The sequence below is a fragment of the Dama dama genome, chromosome X (assembly GCF_033118175.1).
Source record: "Dama dama isolate Ldn47 chromosome X, ASM3311817v1, whole genome shotgun sequence".
NCBI classification, from domain to species: Eukaryota; Metazoa; Chordata; class Mammalia; order Artiodactyla; family Cervidae; genus Dama; species Dama dama.
The window spans coordinates 156,580,034-156,593,813 of NC_083714.1; the positions used below are offsets into that span (position 1 = coordinate 156,580,034).

Consider the following 13,780-nt stretch of genomic DNA (forward strand, 5'->3'; position numbering starts at 1 on the left):
GATAAGGAAAAACATATAATAGATACTAGTTGACCAGTGATGATAAAGGGATGTTCTACTAGTTGTCCTCCAATTCATGCAAGTGTTAAGAGGTTCACTACTAGAATTCAGAATAGGCACTGGCTGAAAGGTCAGAATGTCATGCTTTGTTGTTTGCATGTATGCAGTAATGGCATTAATATTAAGATTAGGATAGAAAAGATTCGGGCTAAAATTCTGCCTAGTTTGTTAGGGCTTGATCATAGGACTGCATATGTGAATAAGAAGTACCGTTCTGGCTTGATGTGTGAAGGTGTGTTGAGAGGTTTGCTGGGGTGTAGCTATCTGGGTCTCCTAGTAGGTCAGGTGAAAATAGGACTAGTATTTTTAACCCCAGAACTAGTAGCAACGCACCCAAGATGTCTTTCAATGTATAATATAGCTGAAATGGGATCTTGTCTATATCAGATGAAATTCCTACTGAGTTATTTGATCCTGTTTCATGGAGAGATAGTAAGTGGACTATAGTAAGTGCTGCAATAAATGAGCTTGTAGAGAAGGGGAACCAACCATGTTACTAGTTGGTCATAATTAATTTTTATTACAGAAATTACTTGTGGAAATTTACATTATGCTGATGAGTAAGGTGATAAGGAAAGAGGAAATACAGTGTGATTAGCCCTTTTTTATCTGATACTAATATAGACAATTTTATTTGATTGAGGGAGGTGGTTTTTGGCACAATATCCTCTCCTCAGATTCAGTCTAGAAGCGGGATGCTGACTTTTGGCTGGTTAAGTTTAAATAAGGGGTCAGGCAGTGTATGATAGTGGAAAAGTGTTCTTGAATACATTTGAATAGCTGTACTTCAGGTTTTGTGTTACTGCTAGTTTTGAGTGCCAAGATGAAGCCTAGAGCATTCAGGGCCAGGGCAGTTCTTTTGAGGTAGTAAGGTATGGTTATTTGTGGAACTGCTGTTGGGGGAATATTGTTCGAGATAATAAAGCCAGCAAAAATACTTCTAACTAGTAGGCATTTAATTGATTAGGAGGGGGTTGTTCTTGTTAATGATAATCAGAGTAGAAAATTGAGGCCTTCATCTTAGCGTGAAGAAAATAGTGAGGATGTTGGAGACGGCTGTGAGTGAGGTGGCCGTTTGTGCAGGGGATCAGGCATTGGTATAAGGCATATTCACAGTTTCAATATTTAGTCTTTAGAGTAGAATCCAGTGAGGAAAGGCATTCCTGTCAAAGCTAAGCTGCCAATGATAAGGGTGGTTGTAGTAAACCGCATAGCTTTAAACAGACCTTCTAATTTTTGAATATCTTGTTCATCATTTAGGATGTGAATTATCTGGATTACATAAATAGAATGGCTTTGAAAAAGGCAAGAGCATTCTTTTGGAGAAAGAGGAATGCTGGGAAGAGTTGGTTGATGCCAATTGTCACTACCATGAGGCCTAATTGACTGGAGCTGGAGAAAACAGTGATTTTTTTTTTTTTTTTTAATTTAATCATTCTGGGTAATGGCACATATTGCTATAAATGTTGTGATAGCCCCTAGACATAAGTAACTGATGGGATACATTTATAGCTTTCTGTCAGAGGCTAGAGGTGGATGAGTAGGAACATATCTGCTACTGCTATTGTGCTTGAGTGGAGTAGGGCTGAGACTGACGTGGGCCCTCTATTGCTGAAGGTAATTATGGGTGTCACCCAATTTGGCAAATTTTCCCGTTGCAGCTAATACCAAACCTAATAGATGTAAAATTGAATTAAGTTGACCAAGAAAGTTCCAGAAAAACATCTATTCCTGCTTTATTGACTATACCAAAGCCTTTGACTGTGTGGATCACAATAAACTGTGAAAAATTCTGAAAGAGTTGCGAATACCAGACCACCTGACCTGCCTCTTGAGAAACCTGTATGCAGGTCAGGAAGCAACTGTCAGAACTGGATATGGAATAACAGACTGGTTCCAAATAAGAAATGAAGTATGTCAAGGCTATATATTGTCACCCTGCTTATTTAACTTATATGCAGAGTACATCATGAGAAATGCTGGGCTGGAGGAAGTAGAAACTGGAATCAAGATTACCGCGAGAAATATCAATAACCTCATATATGTAGATGACACCACCCTTACGGCAGGAAGTGAAGAAGAACTAAAGAGGCGCTGAATGAAAGTGAAAGAGGAGAGTGAAAAAGTTGCCTTAAATCTCAACATTCAGGAGACTAAGATCATGGCATCTGATCCTATCACTTCTTGGCAAATAGTTGGGGAAAAAGTGGAAACAGGGCTCCAATATCACTGCAGATTGTGATTGCAGCCATGAAATTAAAAGACGCTTGCTCCTTGGAAGGAAAGTTATGTGCAACCAAGACAGCATATTAAAAAGCAGAGACATCACTTTGCCAACAAAGTTCCGTCTATTCAAGGCTATGGTTTTCTCAGCAGTCATATATGGATGTGAGAGTTGGACTATAAAGAAAGCTGAGCGCCAAAGAATTGATGCTTTTGAACTGTGGTGTTTGAGAAAACTCTTAAGAGTCCCTTGGAATGCAAGGAGATCCAACCAGTCCGTCCTAAAGGAGATCAGTCCTGGATGTTCACTGGAAGGACTGATGTTGAAGCTGAAACTCCAATACTTTGGTCACCTGATGCAAAGAGCTGACTCATTGGAAAAGACCCTGATGCTGGGAGGGATTAGGGGCAGGAAGAGAAGGGGACAGCAAAGGATGAGATGGTTGGATGGCATCACCGACTCAATGGACATTAGTCTGGGTAAACTCCGGGATTTGGTGATGGATGAGGAGGCCTGGTGTGCTGAGGTTCATGGGGTCACAAAAAGTTGGACACGACTAAGCAACTGAACTGAACTGAGGATAAAAATTTGTTTTAAGTGTCATGCATTGAAGTTAAGTAAGAATCATGCTGTTGTTTTAATAAAACCTGTATCAGCCTAGGGTTTGGAGAAGGCAATGGCACCCCACTCTAGGACTCTTGCCTGGAAAATCCCATGAATGGAGGAGCCTGGTAGGCTGTGTTCCATGGGGTCGCGAAGAATCAGACACGACGTTGTGACTTCACTTTCAATTTTCACTTTCATGCATTGGAGAAGGAAATGACAACCCACTCCAGAGTTGTTGCCCGAAGAATCCCAGGGACGGAGGAGCCTGGTGGGCTGCAATCTATGGGGTTGCACAGAGTCGGACACGACTGAAGCGACTTAGCAGCAGCAGCAGCAGCAGCAGCACGGGGTTATACAAAACAGGTCCACACCCCCCTGGCCCCGCTTTCGCACATCCACGCCCCCGTGCCCTGCATCCCCACATCCACACAGCGCAAGCCAGCAGTCTGCCTCCTCTTTCCAGTCAGTCTTTGGGATTCGCTGAGATGATTTGGCCCTGGGGAAGGAAATGACAACCCACTCCAGTATTCTTGCCTGGAACATCCCATGGACTAAGGGGCCTACAGTCCATGGGGTCGCAAAGAGTCGGACACAGCTGAGCGACTGAGGTGTTATACAAAATTGCCTGTAGTGTTGCTGTGTTTGCATCTGCCATCCACACCATCATCCAATGAGCAGGAAGGATATAATCCCGGCTCCTTCTCAGCCAGTAAGTCATTGGAAGACATTATTAGTGGTAACAAGAATTAGTATTGTAATAAGGAAAAGGAGTGTTTGAAGAATCAGTTAATGTTGGGGTATGAGTGAATGGATCATATTGAGAAGTCTATAGTTGATCATATGTTAAATAGGACCACCAGCACATATTACTGAGAAATAATCTATTTTAGAACTGAATGATAGCTTAAGCGTTTATAGTGTAACTCAGTGCCAGTTTGAGATAATTATCTCTTGGCCTGTATACATGAATATTATTATTGGAACTAAGCTAATGGTGAAGGCATATGAGATAATCTTACATATAGAGGGTATGTGGTGGTTTTATAAATATTAGTGCTCGTTATTATGATCAATGATATATATAGTGAGGCTAGAGTGAAAGAGGAAATTTAATTTATTACTTTTATTTGGAGTTGCACCAATTATTTGGTTCCTAACACCAATGGATAAAAGTTTGAAAAAGCCATGCTGTTAGTCATGGGAGCATAGAATCAGCAATTCTTATCTACTTCTGTGGTAAATAAGAAGGTATTGTCTTCTCTTCCTAGATTCACAATCAAGTGTTTTTTTCTAAACTATATATACAGTATAGGGGGCCTAGCATGATTTTTGGGTTTAAGGATAGGAGTAGAAGAGGTAGGATGGGTAATGATATGAGAGCATTTTCTCCTGTAAAAGATGGAGAGATACAGTTTATGTGGTGTGTGTATTTTCCACACTGTGTTGTAATGAGTATATATAAAGAGTATAGGGCAGCAATTACTATATGAATTCCTATTCAAATAACTACAATGTTTGATCACGAGAATGATATTGCTAGAGATAGCTCTCCAATCAAGTTAATATTTGGGGGTATAGCTAGGTTTGTTTAACTTGCTGGTAATCATCAGGTTGCGATTAGTAGGAGGAACATTTGTAGGCTTTTGGCTAGGGTTATTTTTTCGCGATGGACCTGATAACTTGTATTTGCCAGGCAGAACAATACAGAGGATATAAGACTATGGGCAATTATTAGGGCTGTGTCTCCTATACAACTTCAAGGTGTTCGGGTAAGGATAGCAAAGTGCTATGTGGCTGACAGAAGAGTATGCAGTGAGTGATTTTAGGTCTGTCTGGCATAAGCAAATGGAGCTGGTTATAATTATGCCTCAAACGGACAATAGAATGAGTGGATACCCTACGAAGTCTGTTACGGGGTTTCAAATTATTATAATTTGTATATCGTAGTATACCATAGCATCCAAATTTTAGTAGTGCTGGCAGCATAGCCAGAGCTATGAAGCCTGCAATAGGGGCCTCTTCATGTGCTTTAGGTAGTCAAAGGTGGAGGCCATAAAATGGTATTTTTACTATAAAGGCAACTATGCATACTAACCATATGAAACTGTTGGATCAAGAGTTGGATACTGATTGGGCTCAGCAATAGAATATATAAAGGTCCTACTGTATTTTGAATATAGACAAGTATTCCTAAGAGGGGGAGAGACCTTACTAGGGTATGAAATGAATAGAGACCTGCCTTAACGTGTTCTGCTTGATTTCCTCTTTGGGTAATGATAATGACTGTTGAAACTAGTGTTGCTCCAAAGAGAATATATAAAAGAATGAATTTTATTGCAGTAAATGATGTAATTAAAGTAATTATAGTATGACTAGCAGTGATAACATTTTTTTTCTGGTAGAGATTCTTTTAATACATGGTGTTGACTATTAGTACAAGGGGTCATAATCGCGTAGTTAAAATCACTGGTGGTGTCCATAGGGAGTGGGAGAAAGCAATTGAGAAATTGAGGCTGTTATCATTTATTAAGAAGGAGTAGGCTTGTGAGTCTAATTAGGAGGCTGTGCATGGTGGTGTTAATTCAGATTAACCTGGTGATCAGTTTAGTGGTATTGTTGCTGACCATAATCTTGGCCTTCTCTGCCTGCTGAAGCTAAATAAAAGGACATGGAGACAGAGTCTGGAGGAAATAGAAAGCTGGCTCCAATTCTCAGCTGACAGAGAGGAGAACCCAGCAGGCTCATGCCTCAAGACCTGTGCCTGCCCCCTTGGAGGAGTCTAGGGTCTCATAGAAAGAAGAGTTCACAGTCAGGAGGCAGTGTGATAAACAAAAGGGAGAGGACTTTGAATTCTTCCTCTTGCATTTATTCACAGTCGCATCAGTTCAGTTCAGTTGCTCATTCATGCCTGACTGATAATGGGAAAGACTGAAGGCGGGAGGAGAAGGCGACGACAGAGGATGAGATGGTTGGATGGCCTCACTGACTCAATGGGCCTGGGTTTGAGTAAACTCCAGGAGTTGGTGATGGACAGGGAGGCCTGGTGTGCTGCAGTCCATGGGGTCGCAAAGAGTTGGACAGGACTGAGTGACTGAACTGAACTGAAACCACTCCACTAGATTCTTCCAAGTGTGTAGCCCAGAGCGTTCTGCCTGAGGGAGCTGAGATCGCACAGGTAAAACGTGTAACGGCTCACACGGTGCTCAGGACTGTGGAACTGACAGCCCTTCTTGGGCAGCCAGGACACTGAGCAGTGTTGAGAGCCTCACCCCCTCGTGGTCCCAGGAAGAAGGAACCTGATCGGCCTGCCGGCCGGTCCGAGCCACTACTGGGAGGTCCCTGTCTATCCTGACCACTGGAGCGGCCCAGGGGCCACTCTCTCAGGCCCCACCGAGCCCCTGCCCCACACCCGTCTGGAGTGTCCTTCCAGGCCGTCGTAACGGGAATCTGTGCTGGGAACTCAGCAGAAAGTGCGTGAGGGCAGCCGGGACCTTCCTTCACTGGGACGTGACTTCGCCAGGTACACTGAGGTCACGCAGGTGGCAGGGAGGCCGTTTCAGATGGTGGTCTGTGCTGAGAAGGACACAGGACTCGGGGAGGAAGGGACTGATGGGCGGCGAGTCCAGAGAGGCGCCTTCTTGGAGGAGGGGGGATGCTCAGACAGAACTGCATCTGGGCCCGGAGCTCCAGCAGGGCCGGCCGGCGGGTGAGGAGGGCAAGCCCGGGGCTCAGCCCCAGAAGTGGTGCATCTGGCCTCTGGTAGAGTTTCTGCTCCCCAAGGACTGGGGTTATTGTCTGTCTCCTCACGGCTGTCCCGTGTCTGGAACACGACCTGCCCAGAGGCAGGTGCTAAGCAAATATCTGTGAATGAGTGGACGGTCCGAGTGTGGAGATGCACAGGACAGGCGGCGTCAGGCTGCAGAGTAGGGGTTAAGTAGATCAGGAGGCTGAGCCGGGAGAGAGGCGTACAGGGTTTCTGAGTCCGGACTCCCAGCCTCCATGGGCTCAGCTCCACCCAAGCCCGTCTGTTCCCCAGACACATTGTTTTCTATGGTACATTCCCTCTGGCCTTCACTCACCTGCGTGTCCTGCCTTGCATGACTTAAAAGCAGCTCCAAGTCTGCTCCTCCCACCTGTGCCTGAAGCCACTTTATGCTTAAGCTGGGGGATCCCAAGGGTGCCCCCTGAGATGGGGCCCCTTCCCTGCCCTGGGACGGGTGCTCCTTGTCTGTGCCGTGGCCTCTGCTCTCTGCAGTTGTCTGCCTGTTCGGGTCTCTGCCTGACACAGGGCCAGGAGTGTTCATGGGTCGGTGTGTCCCCACTGATTCTAGCAATACACCAGGCTGAGTCCTGCTGGCCTGCATCGTGACACTGCCATTTGCTGGTGACTCGGGGCCCACCCTGGAGCACCACTGACAAGATGCCCACTGGTCTCAGCTGGACCTCGCTGTTGGGCCGGGAGCCATATGGTCAGTGTTGCTGGTGCCTGTGGGCATGGTTGCCATCACAAGCCTTCTCCTTGGGGCTCAGCAGCTGAGCCGTCAGGGCGTGTGCAGAACGTCTGCAGACCGGCACAGGGGATCAGTGCTGGGCCTCAGCCAGAGAGCGGAGGCACCGACGTGGGGGCCTGCCCTCCATGAGGACACTTTCCGGCCTCCTGGGCTCTGTTTTGTCCGACCTTCGAGGAATGGGCAGAACTGCTTTGCTCATCCTGGCCCACCTGCTCCAGAGCTGCCCTCACAGACCTCCCCTGCAGTGGGGTCTGACCAGTGTATTCCTGGTCCCAGCACCAAGCCAGGGCGTCCCGGGGCCCCTTCAGTTAAGGGGTCAGGGGAAGCAGAGCCGCTTTATTTTGAACTGGAGGGGGAGTCGTGTGGGTAGAGTTCTCATTTCCTCCAGCGATACTTGAGGCTTATGGTGCCAAGGGCTCCCAGCCAGCCTGTGGGCCGCCGTGGGACCCCGTCTCCTGTCGGCAAGTCTTCTGACTGGTTGGTCCATGTTCTGACTGCTCGGGACTTGGTGCTCCTGGGTTGAGTGTCTATTGTAATTGGCTAGGGTCTGTTCTTTTTTTTTTTTTTTTTTTTAATCAGTATTTTTTTTTTTTTTTTTAAGTATAGCAGGTTTACAATGTGTTAATTTCTGCTCATAGCTCAGAGATACACTTATACACACATATGCATTCTTTTTAAAAATATTCTTTTACAGTTTATCATTGGATACTGAATATTGTTCTCTGCTATGCAGCAGGGCCTTCTTTAACCATTCTACTTACAAAAGCTACATCTGCTGACCCAGCCTCCCACTCTGGCCCTCCACCGCCCCCTCCTCCTCAGAGAGCGCAAGTCTGTTCCCTCTGTCCTTGAGTCCATTACTGTTTCATGTGTGTGTGGTCAGGTGTTCAGTTTTGTCTGACTCTTTGTGACCACATGGGCTATAACCCACCAGGCTCTTCTGTCCATGGGATTCTCCAGGCAAGAATTCAACGCTGGGTGAGTGCAGGCTCGTGGTCACTCTGACCTGTCTCTGACCTCTCAGAGGCTGTTCTCTGTGAATGCAGGCTTGTGATCACTCTCGTCTGTCACAGACCTCTCAGAGGCTATCTGCTGGGTGAGTGCAGGCTCATAGTCACTATGGCCTGTCACAGACCTCTCAGAGTCCATCCACTGGGTGAATGCAGCTTGTGGTCACTCTGGCCTGTCACAGACCTGTCAGGGGTTGTTTGCTGGGTGAATGCATTCTTGTGATCACTCTCGTCTGTCACAGACCTCTCAGAGGCCATCCACTGGGTGAGGGCAGGCTCGTGGTCACTCTGGTCTGTCACAGACTTATCAGAGTCCATCCGCTGGGTGATTGCATGTTTGTGGTCACTCTGGCCTGTCACAGACCTGTCAGGGGTTGTCTGCTGGGTAAATGCATGTTTGTGGTCACTCTGCTCTGTCACAGACCTCTCAGAGGCCATCCACTCGGTGAGTGCAGGCTCGTGGTCACACTGGTCTGTCACAGATTTATCAGAGTCTGTCCGCTGGGTGAATGCATGCTTGTGGTCACTCTTCTCTGTCACAGACCTGTCAGAGTCTGTCTGCTCTGAGTACAGGCTCATGGTTGCTGTAGTCTCTCACAGACCTCTCAGAAGCCATCTGCTGGGTGAATGTGGGCTCATGGTCACTCTGGTGCACAGTTTCCACAGGGCTGTCGAGAGGCACCGTGTGGCTGCCCCAGCTGGGGGCCACTTATTGCAGACTTGCTGCCCCCAAGCTACATCTGGAGAAGGCTAATCCCAATGAGAAGCTACTTTCAGACTTCAGCTCATATCCCAGGAACTAGTCTTCCACCCTAAGCAGGTCACTCAGGGTTTCTTGTGTTAGTGCTCACAGCTCACACCCCTAGAGGGTGGGCCGGATCTGGGGACACATGTCCTCTGCTGCTAAAAGTGACAGTAGACTGTGCTCCCAGGGATGGACCACAAGGGGTGATGGGAGAACGTCTGCCCTACCTGCTTGGAGGCACTGTGCCTCCAGCCCCTGCCTTCTCCCCACTCATGTACAGAATGTGGGAGAGGAGGAAGGGGAACCTGGGTCCCCAGTGAGACCCTCTCAGCAGAGTTGGGCCTGGGGCAGGCTTGGAGGTTGTGACTGAGTGTTTGCTGGACAGGACGCCACATTTAAAGGGCCTCCTGCAGTGTAGATTTCAGGGCTAGATAGCAGCTAAGTGCAGAGCATTGTGGCTGACCTGACGGCTGTGGATCCTGCAGGCTGAACGCTGAGCCCTGAATGTTGGAAGGTTGTCTGGATCACAGGACCTGCTTGCTCTCTCTGCTGAGGTGATCTCAATGGGGACCAAGGTTGCCCCTCCTACTCTCTATAAGCTATAAAACTGAAGCCACTCCTCATGGTGAACCCTGAGGAACCTCAGGAAAGAAAAGAATACCTGCTTTCCAGCAGCCATCAGACTCAGCCACTCCCCACTGTGAAACCTGGGGAAATTCAGGAAGGAGAAAACAGGATGGTGGTCCCAGGTGGTAAGGTGTGTATCAAAGGGGATGATTTCAGTGAGATGGCTGGTGCATCTTCCCACACATAGAAAAGTGCTAAGTTCCTTAACTTTAGATGCTGCCGCCTGGTTTTGAAGTCCGAGAAGATTTGTACTGAATAAACCTCTCAACACCTGTATTATAATATTATTATGTCTATCCATATGAAGTAGAGACTTTCCAAAGGACAACAAAGACAAACCTCAACATTCAGCACACTGGCACCAGTCGTGGGCACTCCCCAAAAGGTGCAACTAGTGGAGCAATTAGAACACTCATCACCCCTTTTCCCATAAGATTGTAGAATGGACGCTGACACTGGGGAATTGTTACGGGGAAGAAAACATGTTGAATGTTTTCCTTTAACCTTTGTTTCCTGTTGGTCTGTTTGCTACAGGGATACTGTCCATACATAATGGCCTGCCCCAGGAAACCCCGCCCCTCTGCCTCTGTCCAGGACCTGTCCACCTGTGGATGGCTACCGGAGGGAGAAAGTAACACATCTCCTCCTGAGACTGGCCATTCCAGATATTTGCCAGATAAATGGCCTTTTTTACTTTATTTTCTCACCTCCCAACTCTGTGTTCTATAAAAGACACTGGCATCCAGACCCTGACAAGATGGTTTCTTGGAGATATTAGTCTGCTATCTTCTCAGTCTTCTGGCTTTCCAAGTAAATTCATATTCCTTGTCTCAGCATCTTGCCTCTGATTTATCACCCTGATGTGAGACACGCAGAGTGAGCTTGGACTTGGTAAAAACCCCACATACCTTGCAGTCAAAAAATCAAAACATAAAATGGAAGCAATATTGTAAGAGATTCAATAAAGACTCTGAAAATGGACCATATAAAAAGATCTGAAATCAAAAGGAACTCAGTGGTTGTCTGAAATATTTAGAAAGGATTTAGTACCTCTCTTGCCCATATCCCCTGGAGCCACAGTAGACAGTTAGGCCCTGTCCATTCAGGACACCCTCTCCAGAACCCAGCTGGACGTGCTCTGCCCCCAGTGCTCACCTTGGTCTCAGGAGTAGAAGAAACACAACCTATGGGGTCTCCTCTCTGGTCCAGGGGAGCATCACACCAGCCACCCTGTCTCTCTGCCCATAATAAATAAGGAGGGTTGTCAGCACCTGGGTGAGTGATGCTGTCGGCACCTGGAATGCCTTGTCCTTGCGAGATTTGGTATGAAAACCACACAGAAGGGGAACCAGCAAAGAAGGTTCCAGGGAGAAGTGAACTCCTCTTCCCAGGGATCCTGTGAGACCCAAGACTGACTCTGCCCACCCTGTTCTGACTTTGGGGAACTGGCCTTTGTCATTCTCTGGGCAGGACATGGGAAGGACAACCTGGTCTCTCTTCCACCTCCTGAGACACAGGTGGGAAGTGGGGGCACAAGCACCTCCATCTGGGGTCCAGAGAGGGTGCCCTGAACGCACAGGGCCTAACCGGTCAGTGAGGCTGGCCCTCGTCCACAGTGCACTGACCTCCTGCAGTGTCTCGGGTTCCTGGCATCCAGCTCCCCCATCGACAAGCACAGCTTGGCGTCTTGGGAGTCCCTCACTGGCGGGCACGCAGCAGGTGAAAGCTGCATGCCCAGCAAGAAGGAGGAGAAGACGGTGGGGCAGGGGTCCAGCATGCAGTGTCCAAGGACCCTCTGCTCCCCGAGGAACACCCCGCTCCGCCTGCTGTGGCCTTTTTCCTCTTCAGTATGTGTCTTTGTGGCTGATGTTGCTAAACACCTTCCTCTGGAAGAGAAGGCTCCATGCCCATGGAAGGGGTGGAGGTGAGGAGGTGCTGTATCCCTAAACCCAGAGAGATTGAGAAATAACTTCCCTGTGCCCTAAACTTACTGCCTGTTACATCTGTACCAACCGAGGCCAAGATCCAAGCAGATTCTCTGTGGAAACACTTTCCATGTCCAATGAGAGAACCAACCGAGGCCAAGATCTGGGCAGATTCTCTGTGTAAACACTTTTCTGTCCAACAAGAGAGGATTTGTTAACCCACAGCTGAACCCCGAGACGTGGGACGTGCTGTAACTGTGGAGACTGCAGGGAAGGTGTTTGAGAGGCTTCTTCCCTGGCGGCTCCCCTGAGGCCCGTGGAGATACTGGACCCAGAGGTGGAGCACTTGCGCTTCTCTCCTCACTGCAGGCCAGACGGTGCCCCCAACCACACAGCCCTGCTCCTCTGCCTCTCTGAGTTCAACAGAAACCCCCCAGTCACGAGTCCAAAGCACAGTATTCTTGGTGAGCAGAACAGAGGCTGGTGGGAAGGGGGGTGGAGACTGAAAGCTTCTTTGTAGAAGAAAAACACGGACGTGTGTTCCCGTGTGTGGTGGCCGCATGCTGCAGTAATTGGTGTTCCCCACACATTTATGGGTGGGTTTCAGTTTCTGTATTTTCTAAATTTCTTGTTTTTTAAACAGCTGCATATTATGAGAAAACTTTTGCAATCAACCATGAGCACTTGCAAAATAAGCTCTTATTTTTTTTTTTTTTTTTCCTTTTTCTAAAATGTTGCAGTTTTCTATGGTGACAGATGAACAGCCTCCTACTTTTAAGTATTCATTTAATTGGCTGTGCTGGGTCTTAGCTGTGGCATGCAGGGCCTTCAGTTGCAGCATATGGGAAATTGTGCCTGACCAGGGATTGAAGTGGTCCCCTTTGTTGAGAGCTGAGTCCCAGCCTCTGGATGAGCAGAGAATGCTGCGATCTCCTACTTAAAGCAAGGTTATTTATTTATTTTCGGCTTGCTGGGTCTTCGCTGCTGTGCGGGCTTGTCTCTGGCTGTCGGGCGTGGGGGCTGCTCTCTCGTTTCTGCGCGGAACTTCTCCCTGTGGCGGCTGCTCTGGTGGGAAAGCAGAGACTCTAGGCTCTTGGGCTGCGGGAGTTGTGAACGGACTTAGTTGCTCCACGGCACGTGGGGTCTTCCCAAATCAGGGACTGAACCCGTGTCTCCTGCATTGGCAGGTGGATTCTTAACCAGAGCACCACCAAGGTATTCATTCCCCTTCCCGCTTCCTGGAAACATCCCCCTGTAAAAAAAAAAAGCCTAAAAATAATCAGCTTAGTAAGTTTTCAGGAGTCTGAGCTCTGAGGCCAGCATCTGTGGTGTCATTCTCCCACAGGCACCTTTGTCTTGGACTTCACACCCACTGCCCCCCTCCCCGTGCACACTCTCCCCTTGGTGTCTTCTGGTGGCCGGGTGGACTTCAGCCTCCTGAGCCCTTTCTAGAAGGATGAGGCCAGGGCAGAGTTCATTCACAGAGGGGAGGCTATGGTTGACCTTAAGAACCCCATTGCCCCCACTCTGTGTTGGAGCTCAGTTCCGGGTCTGAGCAAGCGTGGCTTCCTGGTGCTGTCCCCACCCTCACTCACCCAGGGTGGGGGGCTTTGTGTCCAACTTGTCCCCTGGTGGAGCCTGGTCATCCCAGGACCCGTGCTGTGTGTGCATCTGCTCTGCTCACAGCTCACCCCGGGGCCCATCAGACTTCACTTATGAAAGGGAAGTGTAAGGATGAACATTTCCATGGTTAAGAATTTCAAGGTCGTGACAGCGTTGACCAGAGCGCACGGGCACAGGTACGAGGCCCATGCAGAGAGAAGCTGCGGTGTGGGCTTCAAGGACCCTCCATGTTGGGGGTGGGATGGGGGCCGGGCAGGGATTTCCTGTAAATGCGGCTCCAGGCTCTGTTCTCGGCAGGGTGACGAATGTGGGGACTGCCTGTGTGTGGAGGGGCCCTGGGGCTGCCCAGCTCTGCAGGAACGGCAGGGGTGGGAAGGGTGGTTGGCCTCCCTTAGCACCCCTGACCTCACAGCCCCTCATCAGGGCAGCCCAGTACCTAAACAGCCCCT

The 13,780-nt window shown here is 48.4% G+C and overlaps 1 protein-coding gene across 1 annotated transcript in view; it reads right to left on the bottom strand.

Moving 5' to 3' along the window:
* The window catches only part of LOC133052971 (histone-lysine N-methyltransferase PRDM7-like), a 63,942-nt gene extending 52,382 nt beyond the window's left edge, over window positions 1-11,560 (bottom strand). Inside the window, exons 1-2 of the mRNA XM_061137730.1 lie at window positions 11,409-11,560; window positions 7,399-7,451 (exon numbers count right to left, since the gene is read on the bottom strand). Of these exons, the coding sequence (XP_060993713.1) occupies window positions 7,399-7,451; window positions 11,409-11,560 (205 nt within the window). The remainder of the gene's footprint in view (window positions 1-7,398; window positions 7,452-11,408) is intronic.
* Between the last annotated feature and the right edge of the window lie 2,220 nt (window positions 11,561-13,780).